Raw genomic sequence first — 27,795 nt, forward strand, 5'->3', positions numbered from 1 at the left:
ATCACGATCTGAACCTGGACCATGCTTTACTCTCGCTTTGAGGCATTAAAGGTCCCCATGATGTGGGAGCATCTGGCAGGGCCTTCCAAAACCCTTCCTCTTTTCTTTTACTTAACCTTTTCCTGTACCTCAAATCCCACTCCCCAAGCCGACATAACCCAACCCATTCTTCCACCTGTGCTGTTCCTTCCTCCTCACCCTTCCTAAAACCAGTTAGGATGTCACCAACACTTGATGTGGCACCCCAAATCTTGGTCAGAAAGCCAACACTTGATGTAGCATGCGATATCCTGGTAATAAAGCCAACATTTGATGTAGCCTGCAATATCCTGGTCAGACAGCCAACACTTGATGTCGCTCCCCATATATTGGTCAGTTACATCCAGAGACAGTCAGTCAGTCAGTCATCGGTGTGCTACATTAGCGGCCTCCACACAGATATACTGTTCTACCCACCTTTACTTAATTCTTGAGATCAACCAACCAGCATCTGGTTATATTATGTTCTGTTGAACTTACATAACGGTTTATAGTTGTTGGAATTTTTGTGTTGCACACCTGATATCTTACATGATGTAAAATCAATGTGCTCTACTTTGTATTAAAACCCCTGAAAAACCAATAAAAATGCCTTTGAGGAAAGAAGTGGACAAAGCACACCACAGGCAGTCTTCCTCCGATAGTTTTCACCCCCTAGGGGGTCTCATTCACAAAGACCAAGCCATACGAGATGGTGAAACATGTGAAAGACAGACAGCCTGTGGAGTGCTTTGTCCACTTGTTTTCAGTATAGTTACTGAAGTTGCATGGATCTGCAATGTGTGGCCTGATATGGTTTCTATTGATGCGGCATTTGGGAGAACGACGGGCCTCAAAAGCGGGCATGGCACCGATGGCTGGGTCGACTAGGCTTACTGTTTTGGGACGGGGGGGCAAAGTCCATAGAGGAACACTATGGAATTTAGATGGTTTTAGGTTTATTAAATATACTAGTCTTGTACTGCTGTGTTCCTCCTATATGACTACAGGAACCTGGAGGCCACTGGTGATAGAAATAGTGGGATAATGCAGTTGTCAGGAAATCATATGAGAGTAGAGGAGGAGAGAGTGCTGCTCACAACTGCAAGGCCAATGATTGAACGAAAGCCTGAGTGAGTTAAGACCAACGGTAGTGTGGTTGAATGTTTCCATTGAGTTCACACCCCTTGAAAATTTTCCACATTTTGTCATGTTACAACCAGAAACGTAAATGTATTTTATTGGGATTTTTTGTGATAGACCAACACAAAGTGGCACATAATTGTGAAGTGGAAGGAAAATGATAAATTATACAAATACAATGTGAAAAGTGTGGGGGGGGCATTTGTATGGCGCCCACCGGAGTCAATACTTTGTAGAACCCCCTTTCTCTGCAATTATAGCTGCAAGTCTTTTTGGGGATGTCTCTACCAGCTTTGCACATCTAGAGAGGACATTTTTGCCCATTCTTCTTTGCAAAATATCTTAAGCTCTGTCAGATTGGATGGAAAGCGTCTGAACAGCAATTTTCAAGTCTTGCCACAGATTCTCAAATGGATTTAGGTCTGGACTGGGACTGGGCCATTCTAACATATGAATATGCTTTGATCCAAACCATTCCATTGTAGCTCTGGCTGTATGTTTCGGGTCGTTGTCCTGCTGGAAGGTGAACCTCCGCCCCAGTCTCAAGTCATCCCTACAACATTATGCTGCCACCACCACCATTTTTCTCAGTGGGGATGGTGTGTTCAGGGTGATGTGCAGTGTTAGTTTTCCACCACACGTAGCATTTTGCTTTCAGACCAAAGTTCAATTTTGGTCTCATCTGACCAGATCACCTTCCACATGTTTGCTGTGTCCTCCACATGGCTTCTTGCAAACTGCAAACAGGACTTCTTATGACTTTCTTTCACCAATGTCTTTCTTCTTGTCACTCTTCCATAAAGGGCAGATTTGTGGAGAACACGACTAATAGTTGTCCTGTGGACAGATTCTCCCACCTGAGCTGTGGATCTCTGCAGCTCCTCCAGAGTTACCATGGACCTCTTGGCTCTTCTCTGATGAATGCTCTCCTTGCCCGGCCGGTCAATTTTAGGTGGACGGCCATGTCTTGGTAGGTTTGACCCATTTACTAAATTAGATGACTTCTGAAGGAAATTGGTTCCACTAGACTTTAGTTAGGGTATCAGAGTAAAGGGGGCTGAATACAAATGCCCCCCACACTTTTCAGATATTTGTAAAATTTTGAAAAACCATTTATCATTTTCCTTACACTTCACAATTGTGTGCCACTTTGTGTTGGTCCATCACATAGAATACATATATTTTTATTTGGTTGCAACGTGAAGAAAATGTGGATAATTTTAAAGGGGTACGAATACCTTTTCAAGGCACTGCACAAGGAAAGGTTCTCCCGTTTCAGAAGGAGAACCTGTACTATACTGGTGTGCAGGTGCCATGGCTGCGAGGAAGAGGAAGAGGAGGAGAGTACGGTGTATATTACATCGAATCTTTCCATGGAATACCAATACTGACCTGTATGCCTGTCCTCTGGGCATCTGTCCTCTGGAATACTGCCCTCTGGACATCGGTCCTCTGGATCTCTGTCCCCTGGAAAAGTTTCCTCTGGGTCCCCTGAACCTTCCTCGAAAGTTACCCCTGTCAGTAGTGCTAATTCCTGGAACATTTGTTCTCTTGGGAAGAACCTGATAAGATGGGCAAACAGATTAACTTAATGCATTATATACAAATCTAAAAAACGTCTTGGCAGGCTGATCACATGATGCCCTCCATCCTGGTTTCTCTATAGCCCTGGGCTGCATAACTGATGCCATACTGTAATGTATTGAGTTCATTTTAAGCCAAGCAGCAAAAGTAATATAAAAAAAGACTAGTTGCTTAATAGTAATCCAATAGCCAAGATGGGTATCATTACCCAGTGACAGAGGGATGTCCAGATTCTGGAATGTTTCTAAACAGAGTGCGGACTTTTAACATCTATACAGTGCATCCGGAAAGTATTCACAGTGCTTCACTTTTTCCACATTTTGTTATGTTACAGCCTTATTCCAAAATTGATTAAAGTCATTATTTTCCTCAAAATTCTACTAACAAGCCCCCATAATGACAACGTGAAAGAAGTTTGAACTCTTTGCAAATATATTAAAAAAAAAAAAAAAAAAAAATCCCATGTATATAAGTATCACAGCCTTTCCTCAATACTTTGGTGAAGCTCCTTTGGCACCAATTACAGCCTCAAGTCTTGTTGAGTATGATGCTACAAGCTTGGCACACCTATTTTTGGGCAGTTTCTCCCATTCTTCTTTGCAGGACCTCTCAAGCTCCATCAGGTTGGATGGGGAGCGTCGGTGTACAGCCATTTTCAGGTCTCTCCAGAGATGTTCAATCGGGTTCAAGTCTGGGCTCTGGCTGGACCACTCAAGGACATTCACAGAGTTGTTCCGTAGTCACTCCTTTGTTATCTTGGCTGAGTGCTTAGGGTCGTTGCCCTATTGGAAGATGAACCTTCGCCCCAGTCTGAGGTCCAGATCGCTCTTGAGCAGGTTTTCATCAAGGATGTCTCTGTACATTGCTGCATTCAACTTTCTCTCAATCCTGACTAGTCTCCCAGTTCCTGCTGCTGAAGAACATCCCTACAGCATGATGGTGCCACCATCATGCTTCACTGTAGGGATGGTATTGGTCAGGTGATGAGCGGTGCCTGGTTTCCTCCAGACATGACGCTTGCCATTCAGGCCAAAGAGTTCAATCTTTGTTTCAGCAGACCAGAGAATTTTGTTTCCCATGGTCTGAGAGTCCTTCAGGTGCCTTTTGGCAAACTCCAGGTGGGCTGTCATGTGCCTTTTACTGAAGATTGGCTTCCGTCTGGCCATTCTACCATACAGGCCTGATTGGTGGAGTGCTGCAGAGATGGTTGTTCTTATTGAAGGTTCTCCTCCCTCGCACAGAGAAATGCTGGAGCTCTGTCAGAGTGGCCATCTGGTTCTTGGCCACCTCCCTGACTAAGGCCCTTCTCCCCGATCGCTCAGTTTGGCCGGGACAGCCACCTCTAGGAAGAGGCCTGGTGGTTCCAAACTTCCATTTAAGGATGATGGAGGCCACTGTGCTCATTGGGACCTTTAATGCTGCAGAAATGTTTCTGGACCCTTCCCCTGATCTGTGCCTCCATACAATCCTGTCTCGGTCTACAAACAATTCCTTGGACTTCATGGCTTGATTTGTGCTCCGACATGCACTGTTACCTGTGGGACCTTCTATAGACAGGTGTGTGCCTTTCCAAATCATATCCAATCAACTGAATTTACTACAGGTGGTCTCCAATCAAGTTGTAGAAACAGCTCAAGGATGATCAGTGGAAACAGGAGGCACCTGAACTCAGAGGAGCCTGTGATACTTATGTGCATGGGAGGGAGCCTGTGATACTTATGTGCATGGGAGGGAGCCTGTGATACTTATGTGCATGGGAGGGAGCCTGTGATACTTATGTGCATGGGAGGGAGCCTGTGATACTTATGTGCATGGGGGGGAGCCTGTGATACTTATGTGCATGGGGGGGAGCCTGTGATACTTATGTGCATGGGGGGGAGCCTGTGATACTTATGTGCATGGGGGGGAGCCTGTGATACTTATGTGCATGGGGGGGAGCCTGTGATACTTATGTGCATGGGGGGGAGCCTGTGATACTTATGTGCATGGGGGGGAGCCTGTGATACTTATGTGCATGGGGGGGAGCCTGTGATACTTATGTGCATGGGGGGGAGCCTGTGATACTTATGTGCATGGGGGGGAGCCTGTGATACTTATGTGCATGGGGGGGAGCCTGTGATACTTATGTGCATGGGGGGGAGCCTGTGATACTTATGTGCATGGGGGGGAGCCTGTGATACTTATGTGCATGGGGGGGAGCCTGTGATACTTATGTGCATGGGGGGGAGCCTGTGATACTTATGTGCATGGGGGGGAGCCTGTGATACTTATGTGCATGGGGGGGAGCCTGTGATACTTATGTGCATGGGGGGGAGCCTGTGATACTTATGTGCATGGGGGGGAGCCTGTGATACTTATGTGCATGGGGGGGAGCCTGTGATACTTGTGTGCATGGGGGGGAGCCTGTGATACTTGTGTGCATGGGGGGGAGCCTGTGATACTTGTGTGCATGGGGGGGAGCCTGTGATACTTGTGTGCATGGGGGGGAGCCTGTGATACTTATGTGCATGGGGGGGAGCCTGTGATACTTATGTGCATGGGGGGGAGCCTGTGATACTTATGTGCATGGGGGGAGCCTGTGATACTTATGTGCATGGGATTTTAGTTTTTTTTTTTTTAATACATTTGCAAAGGATTTCAAACTTCTTGTCATTATGGGGCATTTGTAGAATTTTGAGGAAAATAATGAATTTAAATTTTGGAATAAGGCTGCAACATAACAAAATGTGGAAAAAGGAAATACTTTCCGGATGATATATATATTAGATCATTTGTACTGAGGTGAGGAATTGCCAATTATAATACCACAACGTTGTCAGATTAAAAGGACTTTTGTTAGGTTGGGAAAAAACAAAAAACAAAAAAAACAAAAAAAAAAAAAAAAAAAACACCAAAAAACACACCCCACACCCCAATGAACCTTACTGACAGACATATGGAAGACTACATTGGACCCTCAAATTATGGGTCCAGGTGTGACATGCCTTCAGTCATATGGGCTATGGACAGATTCTGAATAGCGTCATCCTTAGATAACTTAACTTTTTAACGCATTTTAATTACATGTACTGTATGCTTTAGACTAGCTGCATGCCAGGAGATTTAAAAAGGATAAGTTCACCTTTTGACAAGAAATATAATAAAAATGCAATTTTTTTTTTTTTACAGGGGGAAAAAAAAAAAAAAGTGCATTTATTATTTTTTATTTTAGGAGCCTGTAGAGCATTGCACCAGTAATCGGCAGATCCCTGATGCCATTCAGGACTCTTGCAGATCTGTCAGCGTATCTGCTTGCTTGTACGGTCAGGCAGATACTTAGTGACAGAAATGGACTACCACAGCATTCATAGCGCCGTGGTAGTTTATGAAGACCTACAACCTGACAGCCCCCCCAAGACTGTTGGTACTGAATATGGGTGTAACATGTTATGAAAGATGAACTTAACACAATTTGGAGGAAAAAAAAAAAAAAAAAGTTAGTATGATGCTAATGCAAAGTCCTCTATATTAAAAAAAAAAAAAAAAAAAAAAAAAGTGAAGGCAGCTATTAAGAGCCTCTTCCCCCAATTTCTGTCAAGATCAATAGCACCATTATCAGCCCGTCCCTGCATGCCAAGGTTCTAGGTGTAACCCTGGAACTATCCTTTCAGCCCCACGTCCAAACACTTTCCAAATCTTGCCGCTTCCACCTCTCCAAAATACGCCCCTTCCTAACCAATGACACCACAAAGCTCCCAATTCACCTCTTACCTCGACTATTGCAACTCCCTCCTCACGGGATCACCTTTACATAGGCTATCCCCCCCTTCAGTCCATCATGAATGCTGCTGCCAGGCTCATCCACCTTACCAACCACTCAGTGTCCGCTAACCCTCTCTGCCAATCCCTCCATTGGCTTCCACTCACCCAACAAATTAAATTCTAACAAAAACTTACAAAGCCATCCACAACTCGGCCCCTAGCTATATCACTAACTTAGTCTCAAAATACCAACCTAATCGTTCCTCCCAAGACCTCCTGCTCTCTAGTTCCCTTGTGACCTCCTCCCATGCTCGCCTCCAGGACTTTTCCAGAGCCTCTCCCATCCTCTGGAACTCCCTTCCCCAATCTGTCCAACTATCTCTTACTTTGCTTGGTTTTAGACAATCCCTGAAAACCCTCCTCTTCAGAGAAGCATATCCAGCCCCCACCTAACAACTGTACTTTTACTTTCTCCATCAGATCATCCCCCAGTTATTACCTTTTGTATCACTTGACCCTCCCTCCTAGATTGTAAGCTCTAATGAGCAGGGCCCTCCGATTCCTCCTGTATTGTATCTGTACTGTCTGCGCTCGTGTTGTGAAGCGCTGTGCAAACTGTTGGCGCTATATAAATCCTGAATATTAATAATAATACAAAAACATACAGATACAACCAAATATTTGTCTGCTACAGAAAGAGGCTGACTGCTTTTTCTAGGACCTACACTTTTCAAATGTGTAGAAATAAATGTAAAGGGTTTATTATATTCAAAGGATAATAGACAGACTGCAGAAAACCTCCTTATAGGAAAAATCAAACCGGTCCCCCTTAACAGCAGACTCTTCATTTTGCATCTCCAAGCGTCTCTCTGGGCACAACTATAGCGCCTTGAAAAAGTATTCATAACCCTTGACATTTTCCACATTTTTTCATGTTATAACAAAAAAAATAAATAAATAAATAATAATTATATTAAAAAAAAAAAAAAAAAATTATTATAATATATATATATATATATATATATATATATATATATATATATATATATATATATATATATATATATATATATATATATATATATATATATATTATAATAATATAATAATATGTTTCAAGGTGTATAAATATTTTTTCAAAGCACTGTACCCATCTCTTTACCTTTCCTGATACACACCCCCTGCATTTACCCAGCTGCACAATAAGTGGTGTCACTTGCATTGTATTTCCAGTGCGGATACCACAAATATATTTAGGGGCACAAAAGGCTGGGGTCAGGGATCTCTTACGCCAAGTGCTCATTTTTCCACATGCATATAGCAACAATGAGCATCAAAACTGGTCTCTTTATAGACTGTGTCAATCGGTATTGACGCTACACAATCAATACCGATTTAGGGTCTACAGAGAAATCAGGATCCCCTCGATTTTAGACTTATTTTGGCCACATGACCTTTTTTGTCATTTAAGAACCAGCCAGAAATGCAAAACGCACCAAAATACATCGCGTTTTGGACACGGTTCGCTTTTCTAAGTGCAGTGAATGAGGACGGTTCATGCCGTCTCCATTCATAAATCATGTGATAAAAATTTAGCTGTAGAATTATTGCAGTTTGATAAATTAGTGCAGGAGTCCAAAAAAGGTCACCTTGATCGTCCGTCCACGGAACACACTTTCATCCAGTTCTGTGGCAGCCTCTACTGAGTGTTGTTCTGTGAATTCAATATATGCATAGCTGGATACGAGACAAAAACAAAAAACAAAAACAAAAAAAAAACAAAAAAATTAAATCACCAACATGAATTCAGTACAATGGAGTTTTAGCCACTATAGGATTGGTTGTTATGTTGTAGTAAATCAGGGGTGTCGCCAAACTTTCTAAAAAAGGGCCAGTTTTCGGTCCTTCAGACTTTAGGGGGGGCCAGACTGTGGCCATTGGAAGTAGAAAAGGCCCCATCAGTGGGGAAAGTTTTTTTGCCCCATTCTTGGTTTCAGTGGGAGTAATTGTGCTCATCCTAGGTGTCACTGGGAGAAATTGTGCCCCATCATTGGTGGAAATAATACCCTAAGGGCCAGATAGAAGCAAGCAAAGAGCTGCAGTTTGGAAACCTCTAATCTAAATGGAAGCAAAAGTTTTAGACACACCACATTAACATGTAACAAATTCAAAACCAGTTGCGGCCCATCCATTAGGGGGCCCCTAATCTACATGCTGGGCGCCGTATGCATAGATTCCAATAGGGGGGGGGTTTGAATGCGATTAGAGCTAGAGGTTCTAATAGGCTGCAAAAAATAAATAAAAAAAAAAAAAAAAAAAAAAAAAAACACACCACACCACACAAGCAGAACCCACACACCAGCCGCCACCGTTCAAAACTTTTTTTTTTTTTAACCAAACCCCTTGGTCTTTCCTTTTGTATCCCAAACTAGGAGCTAGGTAAATACCAGTGGATGCAATCCGTCACCAGCATCTTCTCTCTCATAGGAACATGGTGGAAATTTAGGCAGGTGCCTTTCTCCACTGTAGATGGCGCTCAAATGGAGCGGTACTTCATGGTGGCTGATGTAAAACTTTTTTGGGGGGGGGGGGGGGGGGGTGCTTCAAACAAACCCTCCCAGCTCAGCCCTCCACGGCACAAGCCCCCCCCACCCCAGCCCCTCCGTGGCTTTTTTGGCTTCTCCTCCTTGGCCAACCTGATCCGCCAGAAGACAATAGCAAATATTGATTCGCTATTGGCACAAGTGGGTGTTTTTGGGGCGCAGAGCCCAACCTTTTTTCAAGCCAATTAGAACCTCCGTCTCTAATCACGTGGAAAAAAAAACAAAAAAACCCCCCCCAAAAAAAAAAAAAAACACACACCACACAACACACACAACGTATGAGTCTGACGCCCTGCATGCAAACTAGGGGAGCGGCCGCTCCTGGCAGTACCGCAGCTGGAGAAAAGGCAAGAAACTTGGTGGCCACCTTGGGTCAAACTGTCTTTTCAAATCCCTGCCCACAGGTTTTTGGCATACATTTGCAGAGTGGCTAGTGTAGGGAGAACATACCCGCCTGTCAGGGACTCTGCTATAGGGAGAGGTTTCAGAGGAGTAGGGAATGAGCAGGGCCTACATCAACTCTTCCAGAAGCTCCCTCATGGGTTGGACTGGCCACACTGCAACCCATCTCCTTTGGCAAGCACTGTCTTATGCTCAGGCCTACTACTGCTGACTCTTCGCTGCACTGACTGAGTTCTTTATTAAAACAAAAGATACACTCACATTTCTTGTAAGCATTACGATGCACAATCCGGCGTGACAAACCGGACAATACAGTTTTGGTGCCCCCGATGACGTCAGATGTGATGAAACGTTGGGCGGAGCTCCGTACGCACGCCACCACGCATGCATGGCCATCTTTGATGTTGGAAAGCCTGGTTTGTCTGCGTTTGTCACGCCGGATTGTGCATCTTAATGCTTACAAGACATGCAAGTTCATCTCCTTTTGTTTTAATAAAGACATATGGTTTTTAGCAATACTACACTATTGCGGTGCTTTTGTTTTTATGCGATCTGGACCTGCTCTGGAATGACGACAGTTGGTGCGATTATTCCCAAATGGAAGAAACACAAAATAACTAACCATCTCCGGTCTGGGGCTCCATGCAAGATCTCAGCTCGTGGGGTTTTAATGATCATGAGAATGGTGAATAATTAGCCCAGAACTACATGAGAGAATCTTGTCAATGATCTTAGCTGGGACCATAGTCACCAAGAAAACAATTTGTAACACACTACGCTGTGAAGGACTGAAATCCTGCAGCACCCGCAAGGTCTTCCTGCTCAAGAAAGTACATGTACAGGTCCGTCTGAGATTTGCTAATGAACATCTGAATGATTCAGAGGAGAACTGGGGGAAAGTGTTGTGGTCAGATGAGACCAAAATCGAGCTCTTTGGCATCAACTCGCCATGTTTGGAGGAGGAGGAATGCTGCCTATGACCCCAAGAACATCATCCCCCACCGTCATACATGGGAGGAGGAAACATTACGCTTTGGGGGGGGGGGGTTCTGCTAAGGGGACAGGACAACTTCAACGCATCAAAAAGGGACAATGGACGGAGCCATGTACCATCAAATCTTGGGTGAAAACCTCCTTTCCTCAGCCAGGGCATTGAAAATGGGTCGTGGATGGGTCTTCCAGTATGACAATGACCCAAAAACACACGGCCAAGGCAACAAAGGAGTGGCTCAAGAAGAAGCACATTAAGGTCCTGGAGTGGCCTAGCCAGTTTCCAGGCCTTAATCCCACAGAAAATATCTGGAGGGAGCTGAAGGTTGGTGTTACCAAACGTCAGCCTCGAAACCTTAATGACTTGGAGAGGATCTTTAAATAAGACAAAATCCCTCCTGAGATGTGTGCAAACCTGGTAGCCAACTACAAGAAACATCTGACCTCTGTGCTCGTCAACAAGGGTTTTGCCACCAACTACCAAGTCATGTTTTGTGAAGGTGTCACTGTATATGTATTCCATTACCACTAGAGCTCTGCACTATTTGTCCATTATTCAAAATAATCACAATGCCGCTCAGCTGATCACTGTGAACCAGGAGCTAAATTTACCTAAACAAAAAAGGTAAAAGGGGGGCTGTGAACTGTGTTATAAGGCAGGGTGGTGGACTCGAGACTTCTGATGGTGGAGGGGCTCTTGTCATCTGACGTGAGGGTGGTTGGGATGCTCAAATCAAATGCAGAGGCAATTATTTGACATGATATAGGAGTAGATACATTTATGTACAACTGGCCCTTTGAGGGCAACCATAATGCTGATGCGTCCCACAATGACATTGAGTTTGACACCCCCTAATCTAGTTGCATTTATTCATACATTTAATAAACCCATCCCTACATGTGTTTATTAAATATCTGCTTAGTGTTCAGCTTTACAAAAATCACGGGCAAACGGTGCAAAGCAGATTGTAATCACTTTTTTAAAAGCATCACAAGAAAGCCCACTCTTACCCTTTAGGGTGGCCAGAGTATCGGTCACACAGAATGGTTATTCGGTTGATGGACCCGCATTTGCTGAAGTGAGATTCTAGATCCTGGGCTGTACCTCCATAATCCACCTACAGCAATGAAAAACACAAGTGATAGATCCAGAATTATTTTAGAAGTTTAAATAGATGGGGGGGGGGGGCAAGAGATTCAACCCCATTGTGCAGATTCTTTTTTCGTTAATCGTGGTGGTGCACAAAAAAACACCCAAGGCTCCATGAACACCTGAGCGTTGTCTTGTAATCATGGGCAGAATCACGTGATTCTGCCCGCAATTCCAGAATCTCAGCAAAACACGGGCCACGTATGCAATGCCATTATTTCGAAATGGCACCCCAACAGCTGTGCGATTTTGCGGTGACAAACGTATGAAAATTGTGCAAACAAAAAAATAAATAAATAAAAAAAACACAAACAAAAAAACGTAGGACTTGATGGACTTGTGTCTTTTTCATACTCACCTACTATGTAACTATGTATGAAAATCGTGCAAAAAAAAAAAAAAAAAAAAAGCGCCTGGCTCTGTGCCAAAATTTGATACATGAGCTTTTTTGGTGCATTTTTCGGAGTGCAGGGAGGCCCAGTCAAATGAAGGAAGGGTCTTACGTCCACCCCCCCACCCACAAAAAAAAAAAAAAAAAAAAAAAAAATTATATATTATATATTATATATATTATATATATTATATATATATATATATATATATATATATATATATATATATATATATATATATATATATATATATATATATATATATATATATATATATATATATATATATATATATATATATATATATATATATATATATATATATATATATATTATTATTATTATTATTATTATAAGAAGGACCTTACCCTTAACCCCCCCCCCCCCCCCCCCAGGCCAGAAGGCTCCTGATGGGGTCAAGGCTCAACATGGTCCACCTAGCCAAAAAGGCCTGGTGGACCCCTCTCCTCACGGTCAGCCAAAGGCAACCAACAAGTCAAGTACCACAGTACCAAAGTAAGGGGCTCTCCTAAAGAGAGACCCCCCCCCCCGGTTCAGGGGAGGAAGGGACCTGATGGCCACACATCCTCCCCCTAGACTTCAGGGTGAGCCTGGAGGACCTACACCCTCCATCCTAGTTGGTAACAAAAATGTGCCCCCCAGGACTTAATGAGCCCCCGGAGCTAAAAGGCCTAGCCCATTAGGTGCAGTGCAAAAAAGAAGAAAAAAAGGGAAGCATATATTGCAGTGGACAGGGGATAGCATTGATAACATACAGCCAGTCATTCCTACCAAAAAGGCCAGAATGATGGTGGAGCACCCCAACTGGACACTGATTAGAATAGATACTACAATTGGCCTTAGCCAATAGGCCGATCAGTAATAACCCCACCGTGCATATTTATGATACTGGAAATTGCTCAGGTTACACTTACATTGCCAACATATACAGAGCGTTGATCTGCCTCCCGCTTCTCTTCTGCAGTCACAGGTTGAGGAAGACCTGAAAAACAAAAACACAAATTACAATAGTTATTCTAAGGGATATGGCGGAAGTGTTGTGTTCAGGATTGTCAACCCTAAATGAAGCCCTTAACCCTCATCTCAGCATCTCAGCTTACCCCTAAAATTAACCTCTCTCTAAAAACCCTTACCTTGAAACATAAAGCAAAAAAAAAAACAAAAAAAAAAACCCAACCTCTAGTTCTCGAACCCACACCCATTCCATTTGCAAGCAGTGGTGTCACGTCATTACATGGCACCGCTCTCTAAAGCATTTTTCTGTTCGTCCTTGGCACCCCGCCCAGGGGGGTGGGTCTTCTAACCCACTATCAGCCCAGGGTGTCGATGACACTGGGTGTCATCCATCTTGAAAAACGACTGGCAATGGATCGCAGAGCCCAAGAGTCTGAAGGGACAGCACCAGAGAGGAGGTGAGGATTTCAGCTACAGCCAAAAGCTGCTGGGGAACAATTTTTTGTTCTTAAAGTTCATTCATAATCTCGGGCTCACCTAAACCCTTTGAGTCCATACACACTAGGGGCAGAAAAAAACAAAACAAAAACAAAACAAAAACTAATCAGCTCATAGTGGCTTATACTGCACGTTTATGAACATTTGATTTTATAAGCTTTTTTTTCCCCCCCCCAAAACATTCCCCTCTACTCAGAGGCATAACTAGAACCTTAACCACTTCCATATCGCGCAAATTCCAGCACTCCTCTCCTACATGTAAAAAGCATAATTTTTTTGCTAGAAAATTACTCAGAAGCACACATACACATTATTATATGCAAGAACGATCAAGCCGCTGAATAGCCGATACGATTGTTCTTACGGTGAAGGGAATCGCCGGCTGGAAAAAAAAAAAAAATTATATATATATATATATATCTCTGAATGAATGCTGCACCCATCATTCAGATATCACCACTGAAAGCCCAGGACGGTAGGGAATTGGTTAAGGACCCATCCCTCTGAGCCCTTTCCACTGATCCTGGGGTGGTGGGCCCTTTATTCCCATTGCAGTGCCCTTTATTACAGTGCCACAGCAGGACCCCTTCCTGCCATCTTGGGGCCCCCACTGGTGTTAGTAGGTTTTTAATTTCTAGGAGCCCCAACGTGGACCAGGGGACAGAAGGAGACAAGTAATCTGGATAGAAGGGGCGGCACAGAGGAACCGATGCCCTCCATTTTTCCTCCTGCAGAAGAGGAGGAAGAGGCTTTCAGGGGCTGCAGGAGGAAGAAAGGAGGGCATTGGTTCCTCTATACCCCCCCCCCCCAAATCCAGGTGTACAGGGGAGCTGCACAGACCCCTTCGAGCATGGGGCCAGGTTGCAATTGCGGCCGCTATAGTTACGTCCCTGACTCTGCTCATTTTTCAATGTACATTTGAAAAAAAACGCCAAACTCTCCTAAATGCTCCATTTATAAGCGCTAAGCATTTTTTCTGCCTGAAAGTTTCATTAAGAGAGATCTGACCTGACTTCCTGTCCTGCAGACAATAGTGAAACCAGACAGGAAATGACATTTTATAGTCTTCCCCTAGGCTACATTTTTATTTCTGTTTGTTGCAGTTGGAAGATTCTCCTTCACTTCTTGTCTGGTTAAAATGCAAGCAAGGGAAAAAAAAAAAAAACTTTTCTAACAGAGCCTGGGATAGTTGTAAAAACCAGACAGATTCCAATCCTCCCCACTCTATCCAAAAGCAAAAAAAAAAAAAAAATTATATATAAAGTTGGGCTGGACCTACACTTTAAGCTGATGAATTGCCAGCATGCATTAAAATGAGTTATAAAAACATGTCCTCACTTACCTGTGTTACTGATGGCACAACTCATCTTCAAAAATCACAGCAGAGAACCACTTGTTCTCTTAGCAGCTCTGCTCCGCCCTCTCAGCAGTGACTCATCAGCTCCTCCTACTTCCCCTCCCAGCAGTGACTCATCAGCTCCTCCTACTTCCCCTCCCAGCAGTGACTCATCAGCTCCTCCTACTTCCCCTCCCAGCAGTGACTCATCAGCTCCCCCTACTTCCCCTCCCAGCAGTGACTCATCAGCTCCCCCTACTTCCCCTCCCAGCAGTGACTCGTCAGCCTTCCAGTCTCATGTAAGGAGGAGGGTACCAACTTGTATAATCTTCAGTGCTTCTGTGAAATTGAATTGCTCTACAGTGCCTGCAGCCACAGAAGTGAGAGAGGCCTTTGCTCATTTACTGCTTGTTAAAAGAGAAGTATTTTTTTTTTACCATCATACCTACCTAGGTGGATGCAGCGTCGGTCCGATGCTGTATCTGTACTCTGGCGCCTCTACACTGAAAACCAAGCCACTGAACATCACTGATGGCTCGGTTCTCACATCTCCCCAAGCAGAGAGCTGCTGTCAGTCAGTCATCAGCTCTCTGCTCTGCCTCCCCCCCCCCCGTCACTGGAGCGCCGAGCTATGGAGGGGCGGGGAGCAGGTCGCTGAGAGGCTGAGACGGGTATCAGTCCAGGCACCTGATGGATCCAGACATTGTCGGGATGAGGCGGTGACTGGACTGATATCGGTGATGTCAGCAGAGAGTGGAGTCCAGATCAGCATAGAACACCTTTGCATCAGGGCCGTCTTTAAAGCAGGGCAAAAGGGGAAGCTGCCCTGGGCTCCGTCATTGTTTTGGGGCCCAAAGCAGCTGCCTCATACTTGCCAACTATCCCAGTTTAAATTCCCTTGAAGTTTTAGTCCTGTGCTGTGTCCCGATATCTCAGTGTGAAGTTCTCTTACTAATGCTGCCCAGCTCTGCCCTGTTGTCATGCACAGATGACTCACCTGTGTTTACATGTAAATAACTTGCATTGCCATGTAAATAGCGACAGCATTAATATGTCAATAGCGTTGGACCGTCTACAATATGTAAATAGAGGTGGCATTCATATGTATATCATGCCTCCCTGAGTACAGTCTAGCAACCAATCAGTGAGTAGTACTAAAGTGCAGTAACCTCTAGAAACCAATCAGTGAGCAATATTGATGTACAGTAATCTCTAGCAACCAATTAACAAGCAGAAGTCACGTGTTGTAACCTCTAGCAACTAAATCAGTGATCCATAATGTGTGCTGTGACCTCTAGCAGCCAGTGAGTGGTAATGATATATTGTAACCTCTAGCAACCAATCGCAATCACTGCCTGATCTGATTTAGTAAACTGATTTTGAGTCTAGCTGCTATTGTATGTCTCAGAGCAGGTGGAGCACAAAATTGTATACCCCCCCCCAAGAAAATGTCCGCCCATGGTCCAATCAGTAGTAAAGACGGCCCTGCTTTGCATCCCATATAAGTGTGAAGATCACACTTCGTACAGGTTACGAGGAAGGTCCTTCGAAATGTGTCCTGTGACCCTGGACATCAGTTGGACAACACCATCCACCGGCCACCAGCCACTGACATTTGGGAGTGAGGAAGCCGAGGCACGAGCCAGGCAGTCCAAACAATTCCCCATCCAGGGGGGCAGAGCAATCCAGACTGTCTATTGCAGCCCATCCATCCAGCTGCATGTGTGTGGGATTGGTCGATGCAGCAGACTCCTCCCCCTGTATTCACGTGTCCTTTTATGTATCTTTGTGAGTACAGTGAAAAAGTATTCACACCCCTTGAAATTTTCCACATTTTGTCATGTTACAACCAAAAACGTAAATGTATTTTATTGGGATTTTATGTGATAGACCAACACAAAGTGTCACATAATTGTGAAGTGGAAGGAAAATGATAAACGGTTTTCAAAATGTTTTGCAAATAAATATGTGAAAAGTGTGGGGGGGGGCCATTTGTATTCAGCCCCCTTTACTCTGATACCCAAGTAAAATCTAGTGGAGCCAATTGCCTTCAGAAGTCACCTAAGTAGTAAATAGAGTCCACCTGTGTGTCATTTAATCTCAGTATAAATACAGCTGTTCTGTGAAGCCCTCAGAGGTTTGCTAGAGAACCTTAGTGAACAAACAGCATCATGAAGGCCAAGGAACACACCAGACAGGTCAGGGATAAAGTTGTGGAGAAGTATAAAGCAGGGTTAGGTTATAAAAAAATCTCCCAATCTTTGAACATCTCACGGAGCTCTGTTCAATCCATCATCGGAAAATGGAAAGAGTATGGCACAACTGCAAACCTACCAAGACATGGTCGTCCACCTAAACTGACCGGCCAAGGAGAGCATTCATCAGAGAAGAGCCAAGAGGTCCATGGTAACTCTGGAGGAGCTGCAGAGATCCACAGCTCAGGTGGGAGAATCTGTCCACAGGACAACTATTAGTCGTGTTCTCCACAAATCTGCCCTTTATGGAAGAGTGACAAGAAGAAAGACATTGGTGAAAGAAAGTCATAAGAAGTCCTGTTTGTAGTTTGTGAGAAGCCATGTGGAGGACACAGCAAACATGTGGAAGAAGGTGATCTGGTCACATGAGACCAAAATTCAACTTTTTGGCCTAAAAGCAAAACGCTATGTGTGGGGAAAACTAACACTGCACATCACCCTGAACACACCATCCCCACCGTGAAACATGGTGGTGGCAGCATCATGTGGTGGGGATGCTTTTCTTCTGCAGGGACAGGTCAGAGTTGATGGGAAGATGGATGGAGACAAATACAGGACAATCTTAGAAGAAAACCTGTTAGAGTCTACAAAAGACTTGAGACTGGGGCGGAGGTTCACCTTCCATCAGGACAACGACCCGAAACATCCAGCCAGAGCTACAATGGAATGTTTTAGATCAAAGCATATTCATGTGTTAGAATGGCCCAGTCACAGTCCAGACCTAAATCACATTGAGAATCTGTGGCAAGACATGAAAATTGCTGTTCATCCAATCTGACAGAGCTTGAGATATTTTACAAAGAAGAATGGGCAAAAATGTCCTCTCTAGATGTGCAAAGCTGGTAGAGACATCCCCAAAAAGACTTGTAGAGAAAGGGGGTTCTACAAAGTATTGACTCCGGGGGGCGCCATACAAATCCCCCCCCCCCCCCACACTTTTCACATATTTGTATCATTTATCATTTTCCTTCCACTTCACAATTATGTGACACTTTGTGTTGGTCTATCACATAAAATCCCAATAAAATACATTTACGTTTTTGGTTGTAACATGAGAAAATGTGGAAAATTTCAAGGGCCATGAATACTTTTTCAAGGCACTGTATATACTTACTACACCAGAGTGGCTGCGCTGTCTCTCCTCCCCTTCCTTATTTATGTAGGTAGGTATGCTCATGTGACATGAGCCCTTTAATCACTTTCCGATCAGAATGGACATTGATCATTAGAACATCTATGGATACCTTTAGGCTGCCCATAGAAGGGCGAATGTCTCTCCATGAATGGCAGGCGAAATGGGATCGGCCAGTTGGGTCCAGCATGGTGCGCCCTAGGGGCTTGCCGCAAACTTGCTCCTCCAGCTCGGCGGTGGGTGTAAGGAAGAGACGGTTCTCTACTTTCTGGAAAACAGAGAATGACCAACAGTCTTTTTCCATTAAAAAAAAAAAAAAAGTATATATCTCTACGAGCGCCAATAAGCACATGTAATGCTCAAAAGTTATAGAGGAACTTCACTCTTTCAATGAACATGGACTATTTTCAATCCTTATTCTGCTAGCAGTAGTAAATAAAGTAAATAGGTTATACTTTTCTTTTTTTTTTATACTTTTCTTTTTTATACTGTAAGTTTCCTCAGTTACTTCCTGGTTTCTTGCCTAGGCAAATGAGGTCATACACCCCAGAAGTCTTCTGGGGGGGGGGGGGGGGGGGGGGGAGGGGGGAGGGGTTTTCTTAGATAAGCACACCCTCCTGCATGCCTATACTGAGGCAGATGGATTCCAGGAAGTAAATGCTACATGAATCTGCTCTTACTCAAGATGGCCATGGCCAGAAATGCTGGGGGAGAATTTCTCAAAAGTGATTTCCCAGCAGGAGAACGCACGGAGACATGGATGAATGGAGGAGTTCACTCTGAATATTAAAAATGAAATAAATAGCGTTTTGCTTTGTGGTGCTCAGACACCGTGTGGTTCCACTTTAAGGAGGACTATAGCCATTTACATTGGATAGGGCAGTGAGGATTCAGAACCTGGGGTCAGCTTGATTTTTATGGAAGACGCTGTGACCATCGGTGCGTTTTACCGAAGGGCCGGGTATTAAGCCGAAAAGAGTTTGTGATCTCCCGTGATAGGAGATCATTGGAAGTCGGTAAGTGGAAGTGTGTTTAGTGGTGGAAGTCATCTTTCTCCCATCACATTCTTTGGGTGAATCGTCACATCATTTTTCATCTTACCTTGGATGGACTTTATTGGCGATATTCAGTTTTCACTTCATTCACCAAATTTTCACCTTGTTTACAATCCCATATACACAATCCTTCACCCACAGTTGATCCAGAGGAAGGAGAAAACCCCCAGCAAAGCATGATCCAATTTGCTACAGCAGGAGAAAAAAAAAAAAATTCCTTCCTGATCCCAGAGAGGCAATCGGATTTTCCCTGGAATCCCCTCTGGGGGGAGTCTATTGCACATTTTCACAGCTCTTACTGTGAAGAAACCTTTCCTTATTTGGAGATGAAATCTTTTTTTCCCCTCTAGACGTAAAGAGAGCCCCCTTGTCCTCTGTGTTGAACGTAAAGTGAATAACTCAACATCAAGTTCACTATATGGATCCCTTATGTATTTGTACATGGTGATCATATCCCCACTTAATCTCTTCTTTTTAGGAGTGAATAAATTCAGTTCCTCTAATCTCTCCTCATAGCTGAGCTCCTCCATGCCTCTTATGAGTTTGGTTGCCCTTCTCTGCACTTTCTCCAGTTCCCCGATATCCTTTCTGAGAACTGGAGCCCAAAACTGAACTGCATATTCCAGATGAGGCCTTACTAATGATTTGTACAGATGATCTCTCTCTCTCTGGAGTCCATACCTCTCTTATACTAGAAAGGACTTTGCTCACTTTGAACCCGAAGCTTGACATTGCTTGTTATTATTGAGCTTATGATCTACCAAAACCCCCAGATCCTTCTCCACTATGGATCCCCCCAGATCCTTCTCCACCATTGATCCCCCCAGTACTGTATGTATGATGCATATTCTTAGCCCCCAAGTGCAGAACTTTACATTTAACATTAAACCTCATTTGCCACTTAGTTGCACAATTAGACAGAGCATTGAGGTCGGCTTGTAAATTGGAGACATCCTGTAAGGACGTTATTCCACTGCATCTTTCTTGATCTACCTGACCTTGGCTTGGTATCAAAAGAGCCCAGAATTTTCCACTTCTTAATAAGCGATTAAATAGTACTGCCTATCATATTCAAGGCTTTGGATATCTTTTTATATCCTTTTCCATCTTTGTAAAGTTTCTTTACCTTGTTACGCAGGTCTTTTGACTGTTCTTTTCTACCTCCTCATGGCTCAGTGTCTAGCCTGCTTAGTGCATCCATGTAAGAGCTAACAAACTCATTGATTATTTATACACAGGCACTAATTGTGATTTAAAAAGCCACAAATGTGGGAAATTAACCTTTAATTGCCATTTTAACCTGTGTGTGCCACCTTCTGTGTCTGTACCAAGGCCAAACATTCCAGGGTATGTAAACTTTTTATCAGGGCCATTTGGGCGATTTCTGTTATCATTACGATTTAAAAAGGATCCAAAAAACGACGTGATAATAAATGGCTTCATGTGATCGCTATCCTTAAATAAAAAAGACAGTTTTTTGGCATGATCAGTCATATTTTCAATATTAATGTCAGGGTATGCAAACTTTTGAGCATGGCTGTGTGTGTGTGTGTGTGTGTGTGTGTGTGTGACTATACACACACACACACACACGACACCAATATACAGGAATCTGTTATTAGAAGGACTATAGGAGGTCAGGAATGTCTACCGGTCACGGGACTGTTTGTAGACGTCTCGTCTGTCATCAGATCCTTTAAACGTTCCGTCTCCTCTTCCATCTCCCGCACGCGCATCCGGATAGCCCTCAGCTCCTGGAACACACAAAAGTTGGTCAATCTGATCCGGATTACGGCAACTTCAGATATGATGAACTCACAATGAGCGTCAATGATGGTGAAGGAGAAGCTACAGTTCTACAGGAAACGCAATGAATGAGGTCCAATGTAACCTCAATAGGTCATTTCTTCACTCGGTTACATGTTGGACTTACTCACTGTTGGGACAAGGTCACCCAACGCCCAGGGCAAAGATGCCAAACGGGGCCTCCCCCAAAGATGTATGAGCATTGTGTGTCAGCAGAAATACCCCCCCCCCCAAAAAAAAATAAAAATTATAAAACACACACACACACTTATTTTGTGAGCATCGATCTGCATGTTTACCCCCCCTCCCCCCAGCATAAAATTCCATTTGAAATCCAATAATTGTCCCCAAATTAAAATTCCCCCTCTTCCCAGTACAAATTCCCAACCCAGCATAAATCCTCTTTCTCCATCCTCCCTCCCAGCACAAATCCCTCTTCCTACCAGACCCCTCAAATTCACCCCCAGCACAAAATAATCTCCCCTGACAAATTTCCCCTCCTAGAACAAATCTTGTCCCCTCCACCCCCCACCCCAAATCCCCTTCTCCTGGCACAGATCCCCCTCCCCAATCCCCTTCTCCTGGCACAGATCCCCCTCCCCAATCCCCTTCTCCTGGCACAGATCCCCCTCCCCAATCCCCTTCTCCTGGCACAGATCCCCCTCCCCAATCCCCTTCTCCTGGCACAGATCCCCCTCCCCAATCCCCTTCTCCTGGCACAGATCCCCCTCCCCAATCCCCTTCTCCTGGCACAGAACCCCCTCCCCAATCCCCTCTCCTAGCACAGGTCCCCCTCCCCAATCCCCTCTCCTAGCACAGGTCCCCCTCAAATCCCCTCTCCTAGCACAGGTCCCCCTCCCCAATCCCCCCTCTCCTAGCACAGATTCCCCCTCAAATCCTCCACCACATTTTTCCCCCCTTCCCCAAACCCCTCTGATCACTAATCCACTTCTCCCTTCCCCTACTAGTACAGATACTCTCTTTTTAAGCTCTCCACCCCCATTTTTCTGAACTCTGACAAGCTGTATAAATTCCGGACTTTGAATGATCGCTGAAGAGAGAGCTGCAGATGAACGGGTACTACTTATATAGGAGGATTTGTTTCATATCTCTGTGCATCACCTGAGGCTAGTTACTTCACTGGGCGTGGCCAATGTGTATGCACTGTGGCAAAAACTGGGCGTGGCCAAATTGTTCAAGGGGTGCGACAAAAAAAATAAATAAATTCATTCATACATTCAACAAATATAATAGATACCAAGAATTACTTCCAGGGTGCAAGAGAAGTGGTACTGTGCAGAGTCCATACATACAGAATAAGAATAGATACTGAGAATTACACTCAGTATAAGGAAAGAAGTGGTACTGTGCAGCGTCCAGGCATTCAAAAAATAAAGCAAATACTTAGAATTCCACCAGCCATATAGAAAAAAGGGAGTGGTACTGTGCATCTACAGAATAAGAATCGGTACCGAGAAGTAGTACTGTGCAGCATCCTTATGTATAGAATACAGATACCGAGAAGTGACATTGCTTTGCACAGACTCCCCTGCTGCAGCTCTTTTCATACCCCAGTATGGCAGGATTCTGCCATTTGGCTTTAAAAGGGTTAGCTCACCTTTACCTAAAATCTGCCTACAGGAAAGGGGGGGTTTGGGCACGTTAGATAAAAAACAAACCGTGCAGCTCGGACCAAAGTTGAATAATACCCTTGCTATAGGTGTAGGCCATTTACACACCTCCTGTAGCCTGACTGAAAACTCCCCAGAGATAGTCTCATCCCATCCTGCCTTGTTGCTAGAATATTGCCCAAGAAAAAAAGCCCTCACTATAGGTGTAGGCCATCCAGGAGCCTAACTAGAATACTCCCAGGACGTTGCCAAGTGAGGCCTAGTCATTACTGGTCACCTCCACCATCACAGGAGCGAGCCCTCAGACTCTGAGCTCAGAGCTGCTGCATCAGGGGAGAGAAAGAGCCTGTGAGGGGGACAAATCAGAGAAAGAGCGCTCTCCTGTGATGTTATTTCTGCTCCTCTCCACCATCACAGGAGGGTGCTCTCTCTGATTTATCCCCCTTTATTCCCCTTACAGCCTTACTAGGCTTCACTTGGCAACGTCCTGGGAGTATTTCAGTCATGCTTCATGAGGTGGAATGTAACCCCTGGTAGGATTACACCCTATATTATAGCAAGGAAATTATTCAACTTTAGACCCCTTTCACACTGAAGACGGTTTTCAGGCGTTTTAGCGCTAGAAATACCGCCGGTAAAGTGCCTAAAAACCGCCTCCCATGCCGCCCGAATGTGAAAGCCCGAGTTCTTCCACACTGGGGGTGGTGTGCGTGTGGGACATTAGAAAAAGTCCTGCAAGCAGCACCATTGGATCGAATGGGCAGCACTTCCGAAGCCCCTGAAAAGCTATTCGGAAGCATCTTAACACGGGCGGATTTAACCCTTTCTTCAACCGCTAGCAGGGGCTAAAATTGGCAATAAAACAATGGTAAAGCGTCGATAAAACGAACTGCGCTTTACCGCCAACGCGGTTGCGGCCGCAGTGTGAAAGTAGCCTTAGGCCCCTTTCACACTACTGCGATTGCTCCGCCATTTCAGGGAATGCCCGTGTAACCCGCATCAAAGTTAGACCAAAGTAGTGCAACTTGAAGTCATACTAATATGAATGGTTGTCATTGGACATTATGGGGAACGACTTGTCATGCTACTTTGCAGTCCCAAATCGTGGGACAAGTCATAAGAATGTGAAAGGGGCCTCAGTCAGAGTGGGACAGTTTGTTTTTATCTACAGACCCCCTCCCCCCCAATAGGCAGATTTTTGGTAAAGGGGAACTCGCCCTTCAGTCACATTTGAGGCCTGAGGAGAAAGTTGGATGAGGCCTCACACACGGGTACAACCAACCATCGCCTCCTCATAGATAATACACGTTACCAAAAACACTCACAGGATCGTCCAGGTCCCCCTCGTCGCCATGGTCACCTTCACTAGGCCCCGGCTCCTGTTTGGGAATCTTGTCAGACATCGCCAACCCCACATCCCACTGAGGGGAGAAGCGGCCGCGGTCAGCCCACACTCCGCCACCGCCCGGGTCTGAAAAACACACAAATCACATAATATCCATGACAGAAGTGTTTATAAATGAGAGTATATAGAGCCGGTACAGCGAGCGTTTATCATCTGTCAGTCTGTGTTGAGGGAACGTTGGGGGATGGGCACGCTGCGGTGCCATTTGTTTTGTGTTGTACCCCAACAGACCCGCATCGCAGTGCTGAGTAACCAAAAATGCAGCAGGTACTAATGAACGAGTGTATACACTGTATATACACCTAGACAACACTTTTGTTTTGGGTTCAGTACAGAACGGGGAGAACTTTTCTGCTGCCTGCGTCCCACTATGATGATATCACTTCCTGTCTCAATGACGCAACAAGATGTGAGGGGAAATCTCCAACACGAGGGGAATTCCCATCTATGGGCCCATTTACAATAGTGGCAGGAACTGATGCTCCTCTGAAAAGCAATCCAGTCTCAGATCACTTTTCAGGGGTGTTTGACAGGCAATAAAGAGGCGGTATGTCGCCTTCTCAACCCCAAATTCCACATGACTGCCCCGCGCCCCCCCCCCCCCCAGTTAGGTGCATTGCATGCAGTTGTGGAGCGGCCCTATTCACTTGAATGGGTTACGTTAAGTGAGCAGTAGTGCCCGCCAAATACAACAGGGGGTATCATTTATGCCACAGCCGCAAAGCGTTGCAGGATTTGTACACCCTTGGCCGCTGTCTTTGCAGTTAAAGGGGGAGCGGTGAGGGTTGGTGGGAAAAAAAAAAAAAAAAAAAAAAAAAAAAAAAAAAAGAAGATTCTCAACCACGTGGTTTTACCGCGCCTCCCCCAGTGTACAAGCCCTTAGGGTGCTCAATCTGTGGCCCACTAGCTGCTGCAGAACTACAAGCCCCATCATCATGAAACGTCTAAGAACCGGGTCACACTGATGCGATGTGGGAAAAAACACACAGGAATTGCATCACATGGCACCGCATAGCAATCGCACTGCGGTCATGCGATCAGCTGCGGGTGTCAACAACACCTCAGAACCCAGTGCATTTGTCTGAATCGGATCGAATGCAATCTGATTCTAGTGCAGATGTGATGCGATTTGAGCCATACAGAATGCACCGCACAGAATTGCATGCGATTTGCGGGGCGATTCCTGTTGCGACTCACATGCGATGTGACAGTGCGCACCGGTGGCTAATGGTTATTCCAGCCCTGCGGATACAGTACTGTCAGCGTGCGTTGTCACCCCAGGACAGGAAGTGTGTTCCTGGCAGAATCACCAAATTGAAAGAAAGTCCTAAAGAAGGAAAAACGATTACCGATCTTCTGTTTACATGACGTGGTCGGCTGTCATTGGCCGGGATCGACTCCTTACTCCGATCTGTGATAAGCCGAGTCTCATTGACTCGATCACAGAGCGCACCCCCCCCAGGGGGCACGCAGGCAGCCCATGCGTGGGAGGATGTCACATGACGGCATCCCGCCAATGTAGGTCATTCGACTATAGTGCAGACGTGAGGAGTAAGGATGAGCTCCGGCGTGTTCGCATGGCGCACGTGCCGAGCCCGCCAGGAAGTCGGCACGGCGCAGCGCTAATCACAGGCAGGGAGACATTTCCCGATCTCTGCAGCCGCACATCGGGAAATGTCTCACTGCTTGTGATTAGCGCTGCGCCGTGCCGACTTCCTGGCGGGCTCGGCACGTGCGCCATGCGAACACGCCGGAGCTCATCCCTAGTGAGGAGGTTAGACCTACAAGTGCTTGACTACCTGGGATTTCTTCTCACTTCCTGTTTGGCTATGGAACAGGAAGTGAAGGAAAATCTCCCCAACTGGACACAGATGGCAAAAAAATAAAAGGATAAAAAAAAAAATCTCTGATAGGGATTATAACCTAGTTTTTCCTTTAGATCTACTTTAAAAACAATTAACCCATAAATGTAACATATCACAACTTACTAATCATTATGTGGCGGCTGCATTCCATTTTTTTTTTGGCTTTACCCCCGGTGGTCTGGCCAGTAACACCCCTCCTGTATTAAAATGCCCCCACACTCTGAAGGAGCACAGGAGGCACAGCAGACAGAAGCATTGTCAGCCGGGGGGGGGGGGAGGAAGCGTTAGACGGTTTAGCAGATTTGGATACATTAACAAATGGAAGCCAAACTCCCAACTCACACTTTATAATCAGTTACAGCAAACAGTTTTGTTCCTTTTGGGATAAAGCTTTTACAAAATTGTAGAGCACCCCTGTCAGTAGTAAAATGGTTGGTCTCAACCCTCTAACTGCTACATCTGCAGGACAGCTTTCCCCGTTGAAAAAAAACCCAACAGATCTACCAGACGGATCATCAGATGAAAATAGAAGAAAGAAAACCTAAAAACGAAAAACAAATGCAGCCGTCACATCTAAGACCTGGTAAGCTGCAATATAATAAAGGTTTGCTTTGAGCCCTGGTTCACACGGTTGTGGCCTTGAGATCGTAAAGGCCACAACAGTGTGAAAGTGCAAATCGCACAGCTGCGATTCACACTCACGATTTTAGTACGGCTTGCAAATCTATGCAAGTTGCAATGAAAAAAAAAAAAAAAAAACCCCTTTTACTTTTAAAATGCTGAACATAAACTTTACATCGTGGGACCCGACTGCAACTGTCAATCAACCATTCGGGTGGCGGTGCAGCCCTGTTGATTTCAATGTGCGAGTTTGACAGGCGTCGCCCCGAGTTACAAATGCAGCAGCTGCTAAGTATTGCAGCCACGCCACATGTGCAACCCTGCCTGGTGACATTGGTACAATCCGGTCCGGGCTGGGTGACGGGGGGGGGGGGGCAGTAAAACCATGGCTCAGCCCCTTGTTTTTACCACCAGCCCCCTGGCCGCCCATCGGAAAGAGCCAGGACTGTAGTTTAGGGTGCGCCATGGTCCTTTTTGTTATACAGGATTTATATAGCACCAACAGTTTGGACAGCGTGGCCCTTCAGGGTATTTGGCGGAGCCGCTTACAGAACCCACTTCACCATCAAGACATCCTGAGAAACATCTGCCAATATTGGCGCCGACGCCAAGCTTTCTATACACCGCAAATACATGAAGAGGAAGAAGTGCAATCAGCACGATCGAATGTTACATACATACAAGAAATCAGTTCAAGAAGCAATCTACCTTCGTTTTGTATGAACGGCGGAATATCCGATGATCCCCCTATAATACTCCCCGACGGCATTGGTTTGGTGTTGTGTCTGGACCGTTACCTGCTGGGACCAGGACACTCACACCGGTCGATGGGACCAGGATCCTCTGACCACATGCTGGAGGGGAGACATACTCATTCATCTCCTCTCTTATTGCACAGCTTTTTGTATTTACCCCTTCATTCCCGGCCAGGCACCCATCCCCCAGCACAGGATCCCCCTGCCTGCTACAAACCAGCAGCACAGGGGTTAATGGGAAGCTCACACCTGCCAGATAGAAGCTTCTAATAGGCCAGGTGAAGCCCAGAGAAGAGGGCAGCCAGCCAAGGCTCATGTATGCTCCTATTTATCACCGTCTGCTCCCATAGGGCGGCACAACCAACACCTCCGCCAAACAACCAACCAACCAGCACCGCCACCAACACCTCCACCAGACAGCGCCTTCACCAACCAGCA

General features: G+C 45.2%; 1 protein-coding gene across 1 annotated transcript; it reads right to left on the reverse strand.

Annotated features, from left to right (window-relative positions):
- Positions 1-693: 693 nt before the first annotated feature.
- On the reverse strand, positions 694-27,673 carry PABPN1L (PABPN1 like, cytoplasmic). Its single transcript, XM_073603907.1, has 9 exons — positions 27,607-27,673; positions 24,037-24,182; positions 20,926-21,028; positions 18,332-18,487; positions 12,959-13,026; positions 11,493-11,599; positions 8,136-8,223; positions 2,554-2,723; positions 694-952 (listed from the first exon to the last, which is right to left on the reverse strand). The coding sequence occupies exons 1-9, from the start codon at positions 27,671-27,673 to the stop codon at positions 694-696; spliced, it is 1,164 nt and encodes a 387-aa protein (XP_073460008.1).
- Between the last annotated feature and the right edge of the window lie 122 nt (positions 27,674-27,795).

The sequence above is a fragment of the Aquarana catesbeiana genome, linkage group LG11 (assembly GCF_042186555.1).
Source record: "Aquarana catesbeiana isolate 2022-GZ linkage group LG11, ASM4218655v1, whole genome shotgun sequence".
Classification (NCBI taxonomy): domain Eukaryota; kingdom Metazoa; phylum Chordata; class Amphibia; order Anura; family Ranidae; genus Aquarana; species Aquarana catesbeiana.